Source organism: Rhamphochromis sp. 'chilingali' (genome assembly GCF_963969265.1).
Source record: "Rhamphochromis sp. 'chilingali' genome assembly, chromosome: 15".
Classification (NCBI taxonomy): domain Eukaryota; kingdom Metazoa; phylum Chordata; class Actinopteri; order Cichliformes; family Cichlidae; genus Rhamphochromis; species Rhamphochromis sp. 'chilingali'.
In genome coordinates this window covers 27775660-27795917 of record NC_137942.1, presented here as the reverse complement: position 1 = coordinate 27795917, position 20258 = coordinate 27775660, and the positions used below count along the sequence as shown (strand labels likewise).

At 39.6% G+C, this 20258-nt stretch overlaps 1 protein-coding gene across 6 annotated transcripts; it reads right to left on the bottom strand.

The window, feature by feature from the left end:
• Nucleotides 1-25: 25 nt before the first annotated feature.
• Nucleotides 26-18996, bottom strand: LOC308411074 (choline transporter-like protein 2). Of its 6 annotated transcripts, none has more exons than XM_080904807.1 (23): nt 14263-14498; nt 13382-13433; nt 11905-11953; nt 11751-11824; nt 11575-11659; nt 10433-10517; nt 9500-9613; nt 9339-9399; nt 8570-8690; nt 8344-8427; nt 8140-8252; nt 6489-6620; nt 6284-6383; nt 5990-6082; nt 5465-5549; nt 5068-5330; nt 4868-4962; nt 4672-4775; nt 4488-4561; nt 4320-4390; nt 3846-3934; nt 3668-3752; nt 26-869 (listed from the first exon to the last, which is right to left on the bottom strand). In XM_080904807.1, exons 1-23 carry the CDS (start codon nt 14272-14274, stop codon nt 763-765), a joined length of 2148 nt encoding a protein of 715 aa, XP_080760933.1. In that variant the 5' UTR covers nt 14275-14498; the 3' UTR covers nt 26-762. The 6 variants fall into 6 exon arrangements, with proteins under 6 accessions (XP_080760933.1, XP_080760934.1, XP_080760930.1 ...); XM_080904804.1 differs by lacking the exon at nt 26-869 and adding an exon at nt 876-3206 and having other exon boundaries at nt 14263-14564; XM_080904809.1 differs by lacking the exon at nt 26-869 and adding an exon at nt 876-3206 and having other exon boundaries at nt 13404-13433; nt 14263-14508.
• Nucleotides 18997-20258: the final 1262 nt, after the last annotated feature.

Sequence of the window (20258 nt, the reverse complement as noted above, 5' to 3'; positions counted from 1 at the left end):
AATACATAAAGAGTCACATGGATTTTTATAGAAAACTATGCTTTATTTGAAAACAGTTCAGCTTCACAAAAATGACAAAAAAAAATCCCCTCATCCGAACCAGCACATCTATCAAGATACAAGGTTTTTTTGCTTTTGGTTATATTTCCATATGGCTGCTGATGACAGGAACGCCGCAGCACCAGATGCTTTAGGCAAAGTGGTATAAAAGCACTATGTATACCTGACTGCTGGGGTAATGGCTTTGGTGCCTACATGGTTAACTGTTAATTCAAATATGACACAAGTTATACATATTTATAGATATTTAAAAAAAAATAATACAAGAATAAAAACCGATCATATTACAAAACTGTAGCAGATGACCCTTTATATGTACCTTCCCGTACTACTCAAATATTAACAGTAAAACATGACAAAAAAAAAAAAAAAACAAAAAAAAAAAACAAGAATTCTACATACCACTAACATGTTTGTTCATTTTTCTTTTTCAGTTGATAAACGTGCAGTCTCTACGTTTTTAACATCCACAAAACCTGCCAGACTTCATGATGCTTTCAGCAAGAAACAAGATGTGGGAATGTGGACATTTTTAGGTCTGTGTCCAAACTGAGGTTCAGAAGAGCTTATGAAGCATTTAGTAATAACCAAATTCAGCAGACACAGCTTATAATCGATGACATGAACTTGTTATCCAACTTCAAACTCAACAAAACCCCAGTTGTCTTTAGTCCACGATCTCACCCCGCTACACGGAGTGGTCTACTGAGCTGGGTCAGTCTTGTTCTTCTTTTTCAGGATTTTGAGGAGGTTCTCGGACATCATGTAGGGCCTCTCCGGGCTGCCGTCATTCCTCTCCAAATCCTCCACTGGAAAGAGGTCAAAGAAAAGGACATTAATGCTTTTCGATGCTTTCGAGGACTTGGCATAAGTTTAAATGAGCATCAGATTTTGCAATGTATATTGACAGGTAGGAAATCTGAATGAAAACCTTTCAGTTCTGCAAAAACAAACAAACAAACAAACAAACAAACAAACCCAAAAAAAAACATCCGTTTTTTTTTATTAAACAGATATCACTGGTTAAATTGTGTTTATTAAACCAACTGCACTGCAAAACACACAGTCATTAAAAAAAATATTTTAAAAGGCAAAGCTACGCTAATTTACAGTTTAAAAAAAACCAAAACAAAAATTGCACGACTAAAAGACTCACCAGCATTCATTAAACAGAGACAAATGTGTTATGGCTTAGAGTGAACATAGATTAAAGTGCTTCACTGAGTGTATTAAAAAAAGATTCTGTTTGCATCAACTGTAAACACTAATGTGCAAAACATTAATAATGCTGTCAATTAGGCACATGATTGGCTTCAAGTTTCTATTAGCTAGTGGCAGTGAGAGCATGTTTTATGGAGGCAACGCCGAGTTAGAAATATGAAGTCACCTCATAGGGAGCCATTTACCCAGATGTTCACTGAAGTTTCACATTTTCAATAGCCATAAAACATCTGCCAGCTTTCAGCACGCTAAACAGGATGAAGCGAGTGTCAATAAATCTCTGAGTGTGAGGTGACATCACTCGTATCACAAAATTCATACAACAATTAAACACATACCAAACTCCTGCCTGCTGTAAAGCCCTTCTGTTCGCTTAAGTTGACCCTTCGCTAAGCCCCACCTCCATAGTGACGAATAATGTCTGTTGTGCTGATTTATTTGAATTATTTTAGAAACAATCACAAACTGTATATAAAACATGAGCATGGCCACTATGACATCACCTTTTGGTTTTTGGAACCCCAACTTTTGGCCCTTCCCATCGTATAATGTTTGTTTGTTTTTTGTTTTTTTTAAACAAGATATGAAGTGTGAGGGTGGATCTCTTCAAGTCTGTTAGAGTAACTTGGACCATAATTAGTCGTTTAATCATTTTTCTGTACTCATCATGATATCACACTAGCCACTGATGACATCATCAGTTTGAGGATTGCATTTACTGCGGTCATAAATATAGTAAGTAGTAGGCTTGTTTTCCCACAGACTTCCATATAACTTGAGTCGCCGCCCCCTACTTGCCGCTAGGATAAAAGCAGGTTTAAGACACAAATGCAACTCTATTAAACTACCCTATTACATAAGAAAGTAGTTTGTTTAAAAAAACTCTGATTATAGCTTCTACAGGGTTTGGTTACCAGCTGTAACCAGAGTTTTCTTGTCCTATACTGTACTACAGTAGTGTGATTTTGTTTGTTTTTGTGTTTGTTTGTTCGATTTATTATTACCATTATTTCCTAGCAACAAGCCATGCTTTAGGCTTACTTTTAGGCAGTCTACTTTACTTTTGGTTAAAATATTTGCCTAACAAGCAAAAGATCACCAGTTGGGGAGGAGACAAATTCCTAGCAGGGTTACATCAGGAAGGGCATCCAGTGTCAAAATCCACAAGATCAAATATGCAGATTGGATCGCTGTGGTGATGCCTTGCGAGTAAAAGAACCACTGAAAAAATGAAGCCACGTGCTTCACTCTTAAATGTGTTTTCTAAATATAACAAATAGTATTCGACAGTATTTGCTGTGAGTTTGTGAAATTCTACTGAAGACAATGTGGTATCCGCTGCTGTATAAAACGCTACTTAGTGTCGGATGTAACAGTTTTTAAAGACCACCAGAGGCAAACGAAACCAAGCCTAGATAATCCATTTAGGGAACGTTCAACGTCCTATTACCTCAGGAGGATGCTGAAATCACTCTGAACTGAAAAACTTCCTTCATTCATTTTGAAACTTGCAGGGTTGCATCTGCACAAAGTGGACTAAAGCAAAATGCTGAATCCCTGCCATTTTAAGGCGTGGTGTTTTGTAGCTGTACTAGTATCTGAGAGAAGTTAAGGGAGCAGATGACAGAGTCCCAGCTCATACTTTGAAAGGGTTCAAAATAAAAAGACTTTCTGGATTTTTCTCTGCCTGTAATTAAGTGGAAAATCTGAGTTTTTCCCCCCACAAACTCCTCTCTAAGCCGTGTCCTCCTCCTGAGCCTCCTGTTTCAGCTGGGTGCCTTCATCGTGTTGCTGCTGCTGCTGCTGCTGCTGAGCGGAGGGCTCAGATGGATCCTCCTCCTTGTTCTTCCACAGAATCTCACGAAGACTTGGCGACATGTAATAAGGCCTCGCAGCTGAGCCGTCATTGCGCTCCAGGTCTTCACCTTATCGTGTTTTTGATTATTTTGTGTTAATGGGTGAATGTGAAAAAAATGTATGCATACACCAGGGTGTTAGAGGGCAAGTGGGAAGGGAAATAAGAGGGGGCGAATTAGGAAGTGAGAAATAGGAAAGGAGACACAAAAAGAGAAAGAAAGTCAAATGGCAAGCAAGCAAAAGCACCCAAAGTATCACTTCATCACCAAGCAGCAACATTTTTCAGGCTAACAGGAGCAGGCTGTTATTTTGAAATGTAGCACACCGTATTTCATGCAATTTAAAATTAGTGACAGCCCAACACCAGAAGCAAAGTGAGAAAAGTTTTCATTTCGCTCATTCCTAACATTACGCCCTTCCTCCACAGTTTTTTTTTTTTCCCCTTTCACGTAAGAACCTGTTTGGACGTTTGCGTGGATAATTTGAATTACATACAGATGTCACAACTGACTGAGAATGTGTCACTTACAGAAACACAGGAACAGAGTGTCCACGCACATGGAGTACACGCTGAAGAATGCATGGGCGATGAGGTATGAGCAAACCACCATAGTCTGATAGAGATGACAACAACCACACAAACATTATCCTTCAACAAAACAATTAAAGACAAGAAAAGAAAAAAATAGAAATTCAGTCCTGCTTACCAGGATGGGTACCCAGTAGTAGTTCAGGGTTGGAGCTGTATTCTGAAAGGCTTTCACTCTCCCAGAGAAGAAGAAGAAGGAAAAGACCCCTGTGGAGAGAAACCCCAAAGAATATATAAATACAATTCCCATGTACACTACACAGTCTGAGCTGATGATTACAATTTCTATTAGCTATAAATAACGTTGTACATTATAAAATCAGTGGAAGCGATCCAGTCCTATTTAAAGCTCCAATTAAATCCTACTTCCAAAATATAAACAAATCCTAAAACACCACAGTTTGCAAGTTTGCTCTTATTAAAGGAGCCAGCAGGTCCTGCAGTAAGTTTGCAGGATTTCATCTGCTATGCAACTGTGAGTTGAATCGGTCATCCAGCGATGGGTCGACACAATCTTTCCAGGAAATGCTGGTTTAGTCTGATATGGTCAACATGAAGAAAAAAAAATTACATAAACAAAAAGCAGACTCACCCAGAAGCCCAACAATGAGCAGTTTGCCCAAAAATAAAATGAAATCTGTCACTTTATCCAGCACAGCCACCCTGCAGGGATTTAAAAACAGGCATTTACTCCAGTCAGCTTTATACGATTAAACATTTAACAAAATGCTTTCTGATGAGGTGATGATTTTACACTCACCTGATCACATTCCTCATGAGGAGGAAGAAGGCGTCTCTGGCAGAGGTGCAAAAGTTTTTCCCATAGATCGCCGACTAGAGGCCAAATGCAGTCATTACATCAAGATAACATTTAACATTATAAGTACCAAGCTTTTAATCACGCCAGCTCAGAGACTTGAATAAATAATAACTGAAACACGTACCATAATATACGCATTTCTGTTCAGGAACTTGACAAATTTCTCCAGACACCAGAAACAGCACTTCAGACAGCACAACAGGAACTTTGCAAACTTATTTTGGGCTCCTGTGAATGAGAACAATCAACCTTTAACAGATGTTAGACTTAAATAGGTCACTTTTATGGAGTCATTTATGACTCCTTAAAATGTAGCAAACCTTTTAGCTTGTGGTCCAGATACTCCAGCAAAACCCTGATGATCTGGATGATGGAGAGGATAAGGGAGCCAAATGCCAGAGTCCCTGTGTGATACCTAAAACAATTAAAGAATGAAAACAGGAAGTATGTTTCAGGACCCGGCAAAGCAAATGTCAGAAGACAGTTTTACTAAAAGTCTTCACCCAACACAGATACAAACCTGAGAGATCTCCCAAGAGAAGAAAACACTGGGAAAGCAGGAATGTCATCTGGCTTTTTGGCAGCCCAGTAGTAAGAAGCAAACGCCCCGGCTAGGGTCATCTGTCCCAGTCCCAAGACAAAATTGGCACACCAAAAGAAGAGGAAGACGTTGTAGAACTGCAGGGCAATTAGGTATTTGTGGTAAGGGGTCTCTCCACCGTAGAAAGCAAAAAGGCACTTCGAGTCAGCACACTGGGCTTTCATGGGACTCGTCGAGTAGTTCTGAACAAAGACACGGTTAATTTAGTGACGCCGCAAATGTATTTCTCAAATCCAAAACGTTAAGTCCAAGCGGCATGCATGGAAGTGAAGTGAGATGAAAATTTAACACACAAATAAAGAGGAGAAAAACTTACAGCCGGGTCACACGTTTGTCTTGAGTAGTCACAATTTGTCTCATTGAAGATTTTGTAGATAGGCTGATTGGACGTGGACAAGAAACTGATCAGTTCTGTTAAGGCTTACCATCATTAACTGATAACAAAACTGACAATTATGAGTGTATAATAATACTACTAATAATAAAGAATAATATGCATGTTCCTCTGTTTTGATTGGTTTATTTGTTCATGAATGCAGTGAACTTTAATCACGCAGCTGCAGAGTATGCGTGATCAAACTTCAACCTTAGCTTTTAATGTGAATTTACCAGCCCTGTTCATCATCCCTGCACAGACTCTGTCTAAGGTATCTTTACCTCAACTGTTCATTCAGTTCATTCATAGACACATTAATTTTTTAAGTCAGTTTAAAAGTTTAAATTCTTCAAGAACATAAAAAAAAAAAAAAAAAAAAAAAAAAAACAGTTCAGAGTTGTATTTTTCATTTCCTCATCAACCCTAAATAACAACACTACCACGAACAATAGCTTGAAAGGATACACAGCAGTTACTCCCCAGTAGGCAATGACCACAGCCAGGAGGAGGAATGTAAACAGTGGGTAGAAAAGGGAACACAACATATGTCCAATTGCTCTGAAAACAGGATCACAGCATCAGTCGTAAAAGCAAATGCAAACATCAACCTTCACAGTTATGTATCAGGTTCTTTATCTGCACCCTTAATGCAGCGCTTAAATCCATTACTGTGAGTCACTCTAAAATAAACAATATAACGTCTAAGTTTTATTGATCTGTTTCTCTCCTACTTGCTACAGCTCTAAAATGAAGGCTGACCTGCTGGCTTCTTTAATAAGAGCAATGGCAATGAGGATCCTCTTCCAAAGGAAGATGAGCAGCAAAATGATGATGACCTCCACAATGGCTAGAATAATAACTATATAAGGAGATAAGAGAAAAATCATGTGAGTGTCTCAAGTTTTAATCAACATATGTTGAGTGTGGATGATAATCCATGGAGATTTTGAGGATGTATACTGACTGAAGGCCAGCCAGGTCTGTCTAATTTGCAGGTAGACTGTGAAATCTGTCTGGAAGCCCAGATCCTTGATAGTCACATTAGCGCCGGCCTCTCCTTTCAGGGCTGCATACTCCATGTAGCAATGGAAGATACCTAATCAGCAACAGGAAGCACACAGAAAAGCAAATAAATTTTTTGGGAAATCAGGTGGAAAAAGAGGCCTTATTTCCTTTTGGGTTTGCTTCCAAACAGACGAGGAGATCTCTTTCATTTCAAGAGTCAGATCAACTGTGAATCGGTTACAATGATAACTTTGACATCTACCTCAGCAGACTTCTCTCTCTGCCCCCTGCTGACCCTGAAAAAACTATTCTTTTCAGTCAATAAAAAAGCCAATTAAGTAAAATCAAAGGTCAAGTAGGATACTAGATCATTCTTAAGAACATTCTTACTATATTTGCCGCAGATCATTTTACAGTGATGTTTATCTTCACATTAGCCTAGCCTATTTTCATCAATCTTTCCATCTTGTGGCCACAATTTTCTTTTATCCCTGGTAGCACACTTTCCTTGTATCCCATTGGAAACAGCAGCACACCTCTCTTTCAAATGAGTATTAATTTGTTTTTTTGGTTTTTGTGGTTTTTTTCCCCACATGCCGTTGTGGATGAGCTGATGGAGAGGAGACAACATCAGCACTTTCAGATTAATCTATCTGAGAAATTACTTGGTTCAACAAGTCTGCAAAGTTTAACTAGTTGTTTTGCTAACACTCCACATTCATTTTTCAATTCCACTCCTTTAGAACAGATTTGTTTTCAGTTGACGGTCTTATGGTCGTCTGTTAAAGCCATAAAAATACTAACTTGCATTGCTTTTTCTTTGACTGTAAAATCAGTCTGTCAGTGATTCTTCAGTAGTACACTGGAGAGTAGCAAGGTAGCAGAGATTGAGGGTTACGTGGATGGTAGGAGTTAAAAAGAAAAGCTTAAAGCAGTTAAAATAAAAGTTAATTACTTTTTGAGACACTGAAACTGAACTCTGCGCTAAGCTTGCCAAGTGTGAACAGCACTGTTTAGAGATACTTTGAAGTAATCTGTGAAATGATCAATGACTTGGTAATGATGGAGAAAATTCTTTTTCCACAATAATGAATGTGTGTTTTTTTAATATACGCTTGGTAAGCACATGCAAAATTCAGCATTGCCAGCTGTTTGTTTTTGCATGAGACATGTCTTTCCCCCAAAGGTGTCTCATACTCTCATTCCTTTTAGTGTGAAAGGATCAGGATAGGATATGACAGGAAGTGACGCTGTGTTTTTCTTCACACTCAATTAAACAAATGGCACATTTTTATTCAAATAGAAAATCTAACATCACAGCTGTGGGTCACTTCACTCAAACTTTGCATCTTCCTTTCATGCAAATTCCTTCAGTTTGCATTTTTTCCACACTGACTACAGTTTTCTGACAACAAGGACTTTCACAATTTATCCCCAGTCAAAAGTTACCAACCCTGCATTAATATTCCTGCTGTGCTGAATTCATGCTCACGGTTATACTGACACTCATGATTTACTTACTGACCAGCTAGTCTGGACCTGCTTTCTGGGTAGGACCAGATTACTAAGCCATTATGAACCACAATGATATTTTCCACCTTGTCCCTTACCATAGCCTATCACCGCTACCAACATGGCAATCATGACCCAGACCATGATCCCTGCCAGGAAGCGGAGGAGGATGAGGAAGACGAGGCTGATGATCATGGCTATAACCAATCCCCTGCAAAGAGGAGGTACGGTCAATTTAAGGAAAATCTCTTTGCAATACAAACAGAGCTGACAAGGATGAAAAAGGAGAGTTTATTACTTACAAGAGGATCCAGTACCAGCAATGTGTGAAATCCTCAAAGATTTTCATCACCACCTGACGAGCTTCCATTACCACAGTGGCATTCCTGTGGAGAGAGCCCCGTGTGTTTATCTGCTTCAGGAATTTCTCATCACACTTTATTTGTAGTGGCCGGTTGACACAGACCAAGAGAGAGTAATGTAGTTGAAAACTAGCTGTGTCGCAAAATTCTACTGATGTATACTCACTGTACACCAGCAACAAGGTCTTGGGCGTTTCTAATTTCATTTCCATCATTAAATGTGGAGCTGTTTCCCACAGTTATCACCCCTCCTTTCATGCCCAAAGCTGGGAAGCACCTGCGGGTGACTGAAAGAAAAGTAGAGAAACGTGTCATTGTCAAAAATACAAAAACAAACAAATGAAATGCGTTTCCCTACATGTGTAAAGAATAATACAGTTTTCTGTGTGTTACGTCCCCACATAAAAGCTAGGCGATGAGGGTGGGGGGCCAGTAACAGTTTGATCCAGGTGAAATGAAAAGAACGCCAGGCAGAGGTACTCCCACAGCCTCACAGGATGTAACAATGTGTAGTGAGATGTTTTCATAGTGGGGCTTCTTTTTGTAAATTAATTATTTTTAAAAAAAAGATGTGTCATTTTCAGCTAATAGTAAATAATTTGTACTAGATATTTGTTAAACTACAGTACTAAAATATTTTATAATTCTTCAGCCAGGAAGGAGTGCAGAAAGATAAAGAAGTTCAAGTACAGTGCAGATAAGCAGCACAAATGATGTGATTGAATCAGATCCAATTTATGTTGTCTAGTTGTTAAAAATGGGGTAAGATGGGTTTGTTTGTTTGTGTGTATAAATCTGACGGTCTCTCTGCTTGCCTTTTTGTAAAGGTCAAAGGTCATGAATCATGCAATGATACTATCATTGCATGAATATTCCACTCCCCTAAAATTCCTTTGAAAAAGAATCATTTACACATATTTAGAGATTCTACTTACAGGGTTTGCTGGGAAGCAGCATTGCAGGACAGAGACGTTGCTTAAGGATTTCTGCAACACCCTAAAAACACAGTATATCCAAAACATAAGTGAAGGTCTGTAGAAAGCATTCGAATATATCGATACCCGAGATAGTACAGAAGACTTCAAGTACAACTCACCATTGTGTTGGTCACTCCTTCTTCGCAGAAGTTTTTATAGTAGGCAAAGTCACTATTGACAGCGTATGCTTTGATTAATGTCATGAACTTATCAGGGCACTTCTCCACACACATCTAAAGATGAACATGGACAGCAGGACAGTCAGGCCACATTCCCATCACAAAAGCAGTCAAAGAAATAATGTAATAATAATCCTTCTTCCGCTTGTTCTTAGCCGTCTCTTCTACAGAAGTGAGGCTTTTCCTCCCATCCATTCCTGTACAGGGTTCTAGTTATCGTTGTTCGGGGGTGCACTGGTGAGAGTCTTTTCTTTGAAAGCTTTCATTTCATACTACTGGCAGGCTTGTTTTCTACTGTGTGGCTCTTTGAATTTCTTTATGACACTTCTCACTCTAGCCCGTGATACCTGGAACCGCTGTGATCTTTGTATATCCATCTCCTGTTTTGTTAGCGTCAATAATTCTTTAAGCTTAAACTGATTTCTTTTGTTTTTGACAATAAAATGTTCCAAAAGAACAGTTCAAACCCATGTTGGAGTTTTTAAATTGTGCGTAAATTGGAAAATAACCCTCAGTTTTCAGTTGATGTTGTTAAGCATTGAGGATTGCAAAGCACAGCAGTGGTTTGTACTATGGCTCAATAAAAAGGTCAGTTTTTCCAGGCCTAGAAACACTGACCCTGTTCATTTTGTTTTCTGAAATAATTCTGTTATTTTGGCCAATCACAAATGTATTTTTTCTAAAGAAAACTTGCTGATAGGGGGCTGGGAGAGTAACTTTTCTCCTCATCTGTAAACAAAAGCAAAAAGCCAACTCTGCCCCAACTCTACACTCATAATTTTAAGCCTTCACGACAAAGCACATAGTGTATATTGTGTTTTTCTTTTTGTTTAAATAAATATTATAAAGATTCATCAACAGAGGAGTTGGCACCTGTGTGGTTGGGCACTGGAACTCCAGCAGCACCATGGGACTGGCACACTTCATGATGTTGAAGTAGAACAAAAAGGGCTTCTTCCTGTTGGGAACAAGACCAAAGAAAGTGCACAGAAATGTACACAAATTTCTAATTAACTATTTTTGTCCAGGGACAACACAATGCTGTCACAACAGTGTTTGCAGGGATTATTCAGCGGTCCTGCCTTTCAATTGGCTAACATGTGCTAGGTACTTTCCAGTTTACTTTTACACATTCCAAAAATACATGGTGTGGCTATTGAAACAACCCCCCAAAAAAGTATACAAATAATAATAATAATAACACTAATAACACAAATGAATAATAGTACCAGGTAAGGAAATTCCCAAAAATTGATTCTTTTCAGCTGGGACTGCAGAAGTCACCTGGATGAGGGACGAAACGTTTCTCCCACTGAAAACGCTACGTCCAGATGAACAGAATCTACTTTTTGGGAACTAACTTAATGTAAACATGCCAGGAAAACCTTTGAGTTAACTTGTTAGCCATAATTGATTGTATTAATGTTGCCTAATTAAGTTAGCTAGCTAAGCTTTCAAACCAGTTGTATATCTTTTTAGATGGTGGTACACAAAAAAGCCTGAGGAATCGAAAGAACCACCCAAAACTTTTGAGCCACCCTTCATTTCTGCTTCCAAGGAGCCAGACTCTCTGGCCACTTAACACTAGGCTATGAACCATCAAGGCATAAAAAAGGCACCTAACTCAAGGAATGAACATGAAAGAAACAGACAAAAATAAATTAATATATGTATCTTTAGGGACAACACACCGAACACCAACAAGCTTGTTTTGAGTTGTACAAACTCTGTCTTTTGTCTTATATACATCCATGTATGTTAACACATTTCAATAAACCGTTTCAACTGTTTCAATTTCAATAAACTGTCTATCGATCTCCGGCTCCCTTCTCCCATCACTCATGAACAAGACCCCGAGATACTTAAACTCCTCCATTTGGGGCAGGAACTCGTCCCCGGCCCGTAGTGGGCACTCCACCCTTTTCAAACTTTCAAAATACCCTAAAGATCACACTCAAATTAAGAAAAATCGTGCAGCAGAGACCATTTTATCTATACTTCGGAAAGCAACTCACTCGAGTGGAGTGCCAGCCTGCCCACAGAACTGTCCTCGGCTGTCTGTGGGGTAGATCACCTTTCTTGGGTCACCCTGGGACCAGGCTGGGTTAGAAAAGAAGAAAAAAAGAGAGATATAAAGGTTATGAAACTTGCTTTCAGTTTGGATATTTGTGCTTCTGTGTTGTCTCCTTACCGAGTATTCCTACTGCAATGTAACCAAGTATGGCAATAATGAACAGAATGCAGCAAACAATGTCTGTGCAGCCCCTACAGTGGAGAGAGTTCACATGGTTAATGGAGTCCTCTGTAGTCATCTGCACAGTGTAACAGCCACATCTCTGTCTCACCTGTTCTGGATTGGGCCCCTGAAGCTCGGGTCATGCTTCCTGGGCTCACCTGCATGAAAGGAGAGAAATGCATTGATCAATCAATGAGCTCTTAGCATTGTGGCAACTGAAAGCATGGCTCGCTGAGAGGTTTAACCCTTTAAAACCTGAACCATGAAATAACTGCCAAAAATCTTGAATTTTGACTTGAATAATGGAGTGTTTTTTTTTACCTTTAGACAAAATATAAGAATATATCAAATTTTAATCTGCATACATGAGTTTTAATTTGTAACACACTTGAAGCCATATACATAAGCCATATTTTTGAAATTTAGTCATTAAAATGTCATGTAATTTACATCATTTTTGAGGGTAAAAAAAAAGTCACGCTGATGATATAGATGTCACACAAAAAAAACCCTCACAAAACACATGTATCAAATACGATACGCTGGGGTTTAAAGGGTTAAGTAAACATCTTTATAATAGCTGCTCATTAATTTATGTTAAAACCAGAGCTGGATCAAGGCCATGGAGCAGTGCACCAGAGTCTTCCTCCCATTTTTCTCACAGATGACTTCCCCTGAAGGCCAGACACGCCCAGAAACTCATCAAATTCCTCCCTGCTGACTAACCGGGAGCTCATATAAAACTCATAATACAGCAGGAGCAAATATCCCATGTGTAAAGCCACCAGCGGAGCTAGTATTGTTGTTTTAATACAGCTCTATGTCAAAACAAAGCTATCATGCTCATCAGTAGACAAACAACTTCCCAGTTCATAAAATGAGCAAACTTTTTTCTTTTGTCTAAATATGGTTAGATTACAACATGCTGTCTCTTATAATAAGGACTATGTTTTCTGTTCTTTCAGCTAAAGTTGCAGGTTCAAGCAGACACTTGAGCTTGCTGCAGGTTATCTGACGGTAGTGTGTCTGCTATCTAAGCAAATTTCACTTTCCAGTTCCAGTCCAAATTCTCTAATGGTTAATCCACAAACTCTTTAATCCAAATTATACTTTTAATGCTAAATTGTCGCAAGAAGCACCCCAAACCTGACGCCTGATGTAAACAAGCAAGGAACAGACCTGACAGTGAGGGTTGGTGCTTCAGTGGGGATATCCTGGCAAATCCTCCTATCTTACACTTAAAATAAGAAAGATTTACAAAAGCTCAATTGGAAAGTGTTTGCAGTGGTCTGGGCTCTTTTCCCAGACACTTCTATAGAACTGGAAATGTCTTTTGCAACCACAGTTTTAATGTAGCAGCACACTAGCTTCACATTTCATACCCATCGTTTATACCGTCTATGGTTTTTGGTGTAGCGGCTCAGCTTTTGTGCTTTAACACATCCTTTCAGCCAGCTCTCTTTCTTGTCTTACACTCACAAACAAAAGGCAGTTGGTCTTTCACAGCCAGGCATATCACCTTTCTATGAGATTACAAAGAACTTTCTGCGAAACAGTGCTGAAGGAGGCAACTTCAACACTCTCACCTCCCATTGGTTTGTTGCTGACCTGATCAGTGGGTCCATAGCTTTGCTTTGACTAAAGAGTTAAAAAAAAAAAAAAAAAGGTCAGCATTTCAGTGCAGTGAATAATCAGCGGTATAAAAACAACGTTTGCCGAAGGAGGGCAGTTTGGCTCATGCTTAACGAAAACTTAAATGCTATTAGCTTGCGTTGGGAGGGACTGTTTCCTGTTGCCATTACTGTGACAATTATGCCACAAAAAGACATCTCCACCAGCTTCAGACCAACATCATAACAGTGCCCAGACATACACTATTAATAATGTGTAGCATATGGAGTCTTGAAGTATAGACAAACACAACAGCTGTGGTGACTCTGAAGTATGTGACTTATGAATGTGATCAGTGGGGTTATGTTGCAACAAGCAGTTACAGCCTTTTGAAGAAGTCACCACTTCCTGTTATAGTGAGCGTAGATGTTGTATTTCGTATGTGTTCTGGTATCTAACTTTAACATATTTCAAACAAGTTTAGTTTTTAACTTTGTTCTGTTCTTCAGTATAAATACACAGATTGAGTCCAAGAAAGAGATCTGCACCTCTGGTGGTTATCTATATTCAACCTTGTAACAATAGTGCAGGAGAAAACACTGATAAGAGACTTGCCACACACCTGTATCGGTGTGCACACACATCCACTGCCGGCAGTGGCACACAAACATTCACAAACACACCCCTAGTCTCAAGGCTGCCGCTGCACTTTTAGGTGTGAGCACTATACAAGAAAGGTAAACAGCCAATCTAAAGATTACCCAGTGATCTTTAGATTGGCTAAGCGTGTCTTAGATTCATTTTTTTTTGAAAGAGTGCCTAGTTGAGGCAAAAGTAAAGATAAACAAGTCAGTACCGTTCTTTCCATAATATTCTCCACCCTCAGGCATGTTGAAATTCCTTCCTGGGCAAAAAAAATGTTTCTCCTTCTTTTCACAGCTTCTTTATCTGGTTCACTTCATCCACCTTTCCTATCTGCTGCCACAAATGACTGAGTAAGGGGAGAACCAAGTAGTTTGGTCGGAAACCAGTTCAACCTGTTCCTGAATAGCCGCACAACCAATGCCCCACCCAACCTATTTCACATTCCCATCCCTAAACACTTCTTTGTTTATCCCGAAAAAAAAAAGCAGCCTCTTTCTGACCTGTGCTCCCCCTACAGTACCTCCCCAGCACTTCCAAACATGATTTCTGTCGACCTGCTTTCCCCCTCTTGTTTACGCGGAAACAAGAGGGGGAACTTTAACTCATCTACAGAGAAGCTGGAAGTAAAAGAAGGTGTGGGTGTGTGAAAGAGTAGGAGGAGACTAAAGTTCATTTGTGTATGTGATCAGGAACATGTGTTTGCAGTAAACAGAGGAGGAGTTCTCCATCTGGGGGTGGTTTGCGTAAATGCTCTCGCTAATTGAATTCAGGTGTTTGGGATATTTATGGCTGTAAAATGGTCACCTGCAGCGACGTGACAGCTCACAAGCTTAAACACATCAGTATTGAGTAAAAACTAAAATAGTATATGTTTCCTTCCCACGGATCTACTGCACTGGGGAAACCCAATAAATCTTACAAGCTAGTGATTTTTTTTGTTCTCTGCCTGTATGATTTTGGTCTCCACTTCTGTTTGTTCCGACAGCCGAAAGCAATCAGAGCGTGTTAAACGAACTCATCATTTTAACAAAGAGTCCACAGACAGACTAAATGCCACGAATGCTTTCCACGGACACTCAGAGAAACCAGAAAAAAGGGGAGCTGTAATGAAAGTTTCCATCCAGTTTTTTCTTTTTTTTGGCTAATGTTACTGCACAAGAGAATTACCACTGCGAGCCTTTGGTTTCCTGTACTTCTCTAAACAGCAAAAACGCGTTGCAATAACTGGCACGGCAACACCGATCCAGCTCTTTTCCTTGGAAACTTATTTGAGGTATTAGAATCAAGTGTGGTGGAACTGGTCGAACAGTCATGTGTAACTCATTAGAAATGACCTCCATCTGCAGACAGCTGCTACAACACGTGGGGCGATGCAGTGAGGGAAATGAAGCGAGCACATTTTTTATTTGAAGTTTTAATCTGATAAATACTCTCCAGTGTGCTGCAAGACACACTAGCATTTACTAGAAGCATAAAAAAAGTATAACATTTCCCACATGTAGAAGCGCTGTAACTTACTAATGAAAGGCCATGTTGGTTTTCAATGAACCTTCACAAAGACGTTTACAGTCCAATCTGCATTATTGTTGTGACTGAAGCTAAAGCTCATGTCCTCCATTGTTTCTTCTCAGCAGTATTTTTTTATTCAGGTGCAGCATTTACTCTTTAGTGTGTCCCAACATTCCTGAGCTTCCCTGTTTTATTTTCTTGATACCTTCCCACACATCCTGGAGTTACATGAAAGCTTCTCAGAGTGTTTTCTAAGGACATTCTGACCCTTTGCAGCACAAAACACACAAGTGGAGCTATATTTTTGTTTATCAGCTGACTGATATACTTGCTATTCATTTAGGACATTTCCTAAAATAAGATTTTACACTTTTATTCTTTAGAAACAATTCAGTGCTTTCAATTTTATTTATTATAGCACCAAATTAAAACAACACTTCACCTTAAGGTGCTTTATATTGTAAGGTAACGACCCTGCAATAATGTAGAGAAAACCAGGCAACCCCCTATGAGAATGCACTTAGTAACAGTGGGAAGGAAAAACTCCCTTTTAATGGGTAAAAACCTACAGCAGACATATGCTGATCTCAATATTGGAAACACTGCCCATCTTTGTTGTTGTTTGGGGTTGCCACTTTCTCCCCACGTAGGTTCTCTTTGGGTACTCTCTCTGGTTAGATTCATTGGTAAATCTAAACTCCCTTTAGGTGTGAGTGCATATGGTTGTCTGTCTCTCTCTGTGTTAGCCCAGCGACAGACTGTCCAGGGTGTACCCTAGATCTTCCTCTATGGTGGCTAGGAAAGGCTCCAGCTGGCATAAAGTAAAAATAGATGAAATGTTAACAATAGCTTGTCTTGCTCTCAAGCTGCATAAAACGTTACCAAGGGCTGCCGCTGGTTGCACTAGCTTAAAATCCTGAAGCTAAAGGTCACAGCCCTTCCTGTCTGTGTCCCACATGTCTGTCAGTACAGAAAGAGGGTGTGGATTATATAAGTCCAAGTTCAGATCTATTTCCGGTATTACAGAAAAAGCAACACAATGACCACACGCAAAAATGCAAGCAAACTGTTGGATCCTTTGGGAAATGGTTGCAAAGATTTGGACTCCACTTTTGCAAGAGGAGGGTTTCTTTTGAAAATTGAAGTATTTTCAGACAGCAGCTAATCTTTAAGCTCATCAAAAATGAGCACTTGCACAACAACTTTAACTACATCTGATGAGCATATCAACTGCTATTCTCTGCTGTCAGATGCAAGGAAGAGATTTCTGCTACAGATATGATGCAAAGTGAAACTCACACATTTCATTTCAACTTAGGCTTGTAACACCTATCTAGAAAATCATCATTATAAATACCACCAGCTGACGACAGTAAGTCTCTATGAAGCTGTTTAAAACTTTGTTTATATGACGTGAACACTCAGGCACAAATTGGAACAATGTCCTGTGATGATAATAACAGGAACTGTGAGTGAGATTAAGACGTGAGCTACAAACACAGACACTGCCAGGGAGAATAAATACAAGACCATAGCTCAGTTTTTACCCAGTAACTCACTCTTGGTGCCTCACACTCTCGCAGTTCAAAGCAGCTGACAAAACCACAAACCTGTTAGCAGAGTCACATAACCCAGATTGGTCTGCAAGGGTATGATCAGGCACCGTTCAGTGCAAACAGAAGGCTGCAATAATAGATGTATTTTTATTTTGTTTTTGTTTTTTTGTCAATGCAGCACACGAAGTGAAATGAAAAGAAAGTGAATGGATGAAATGTTTCCAAAAAAAATCTGAATGTAGTTTCAGCATAGTCTAACATGACATGACGGAGAGATCAGGGGGGCATGGAGATCAGGTTTCAAACTACACTACTAAATATGACTTGTAATTACGCCTAACTTGCACCAGGGCGAGGCTGCATGGTTGTTTCAGGTCCTGTCATTGAGGTTTCTTCATATATTACAGCCTGAAATTACTCCAACGCATAAAACTGGTGGAGATCCTATAGTGTGTTCTGACATTTTCTGCCACATGGAACATTAAGGTTATTGTTCTTTTCTTCTTCTTTTTTTAGTTGTTTCTTTTAGCTGGTATGAAGATTCACTGAAAGATATTAAAGAATTCGAGAGGCTGTAGGCATTCTTACTCACTTTCACAACTAACTACACTGAGCAAACTGACATTGTACAAAGAGGCACACACACATACACAATATTCATTGCAATCTGTGGAAGGTAAATTGAATCAATTAGCCATCATGTGGCAAGCAAAGTGGAAAAGGGAGTGTCCAGGGAAGAGCAGGAGGAACTGCAAGCAGAAGTATCTGGCCTCGCTTTTCATTCCTCCCTATGATCATGTTGATGATAACAGTATAAACTGCAAGCTGCATGTGAAGAGACTGGAAGTTTGTACAAAAGGCACATGTTCTTGATCCAAAAACAGACTTTATGGAAGAAAAAAAACACCTCGCTGCATAACTTTGTTTGTTTGATGTTTTTTGTTAGCTTAAATCACTCTTCGTTTCATAGATAACCATTTCCCCTGTACTGATTTCACTGAGCAGAAAGCTGTACTACAATTACTATTATGTGCAAGAATAAAAACACATTTTTAACAAGTATTTTGGGATAAGTGGGGGCATAATTACACCCACATTACCTGATTACGAACTACAACAGCCAAAACAGAGAAGCACTGATACTGTAGTTGCAGTCTGCGTTTGAAATGAAACTAAAGATAGCCTTCCCAAAGCAGACTGAATGCACTCGGTGGACAAAATGAGACCCTCTTCACTTGTTTGAGGAATTTTCTAATACGCTGTGCTCTATATGCACGTTGGGTTAGCTGAGCTGCCTGCCATAGCAGTCTGAGGAATGTGGCAGCAACTGGACAAGCACAACACAAACTGGGGCATTGTGCACCCTGACAATATATAGCAGCATACTTCAGGCATCCTGTGTTTTCACAACACACACGCAGAACAGGGCTCCCGTGCCGTAACCGAAAACGTTGACTCAGAAGTAAAAGCTAGCTTACATTGCGTTAGTTTGTGACAATACACGGGTTCGACACTTCGCCAGAGAAAGTGCTAACTTGAAAAATTAAAAGTCGAGAATGAGGAAAGGTACTTTACTAAGCAAAGCTGCTGGGACCATTGTGAGACCTACTTTCGCCGCTCCAAAAACGCAATAAAACGTGGTTTTACATTAACTGCCGATAAGGACTTTGGACAAATGAAGTGAGCGTCTCCGTTTCAGGCTTTAAATATTTACCGTATTTTGATTTCTCTTCCAGTTCCATGATTATGGAATGTTTCTTCTGGACCAGAGATGCTCACGTACGACCACTAAAGCGCATTTCCAGCCCTGACAGACGTCCGTGTGCTGCGCTTCCCTCAACTTGCTCGCTTTGTATAAGTCCGCTCCAAAATCTTGACCGTTCTGCCAACGTTTAAAGGGGGATTCCTCAGAGGAGAGCGCTGACCAATGAAAATCAGGGATGCCATGATGGACAGGATATTCAACCAATCAGATGCCCAAGGCGGGAGTTCATGTTCCCGGAGACTGGGTTAATTTCTGGTACCGTTAGTGATACAGGGTTTGTTCAGTCTATAACAATGCAGCAAATGCAGTTCATCTCAATATTTAACGAGGGCTTGATGATTTGTTCGGATATTATTACCAATTCACAGTGAAAAAAATCATATTCATTGGACCAGAATGCAGCAAAGCAATGACATAGCATAACATTCATTGGCCGATGAAATCCAAGACAACATTAATTATAAAAAGCAATTTATTCATTCATAATTCAACTTACAGTCTTAACATTACCTATTCAGACTCTGCACCGTGTATGAGTCACGACAGCTCCCCTTGATCCAGAGAATGCAGGAAGATCCATGACACAAATAAATTTACTTCAGGAAATCACTCAAGTATTTTGAGCGAAATACAGTTTAGCTATGGAAAGCAAAAGCGTTGTGGAAGGGGAATACCCTTACATGATATCATGAAACAATAACAATAACATTATCAAATGTACTGTGGCATAGGAAGAGACAAGAAATGACAAGAGCTGTTTTAAGACAGATTTTTGAATTGGGCTATGTTGCTTCTTTTTAATAAGTCGGGTTTTTTATTGTTTGAGACTGTTATGTCCCTCTGCAGCCCCTAATCTCCTCAATGTTTTCAGCTGGTGCTAATTGGCACACCTAGTCAGGTGTGAATAAAAGCATACCTGAGGCAAGCTTCCAGGGAGCTCACTTGTCTTTGCCTTGGTGGCATCAGCCATTTTAACCAACCTGGTATTCCATTTTAAGAAAAAAAACCTCTTCTCACTAACACTCTGGTATTCATCTTTTTTTATGTTGCGGCTTTTGAGTTGGGTTATAACATAAGTGGGGGCTCGTCCAGGATTGTTTGGACATTTTTGTGGAGACTGAATATCAGTTTGTTTGACTTTTAAAGTGGGTGAGAGGATGGTGTTCACTGTGATTGAGCAACGTCCCTTTAGTGTGTTTCAGCTGGGTGCGTTTAAAGTTACCTCGAGCCTTGTACACCACTGAAGACTAGCTAGGTAAAGTTAGGGTTTTATTGTTTTTAGCATCGTTCCCGGTCGAGCCCCCACTTATGTTACTACCCGGCTCAAAAGCCACAACATTAAAAAAAACCGACGAATACCAGAGTGTAGGTGAGAAG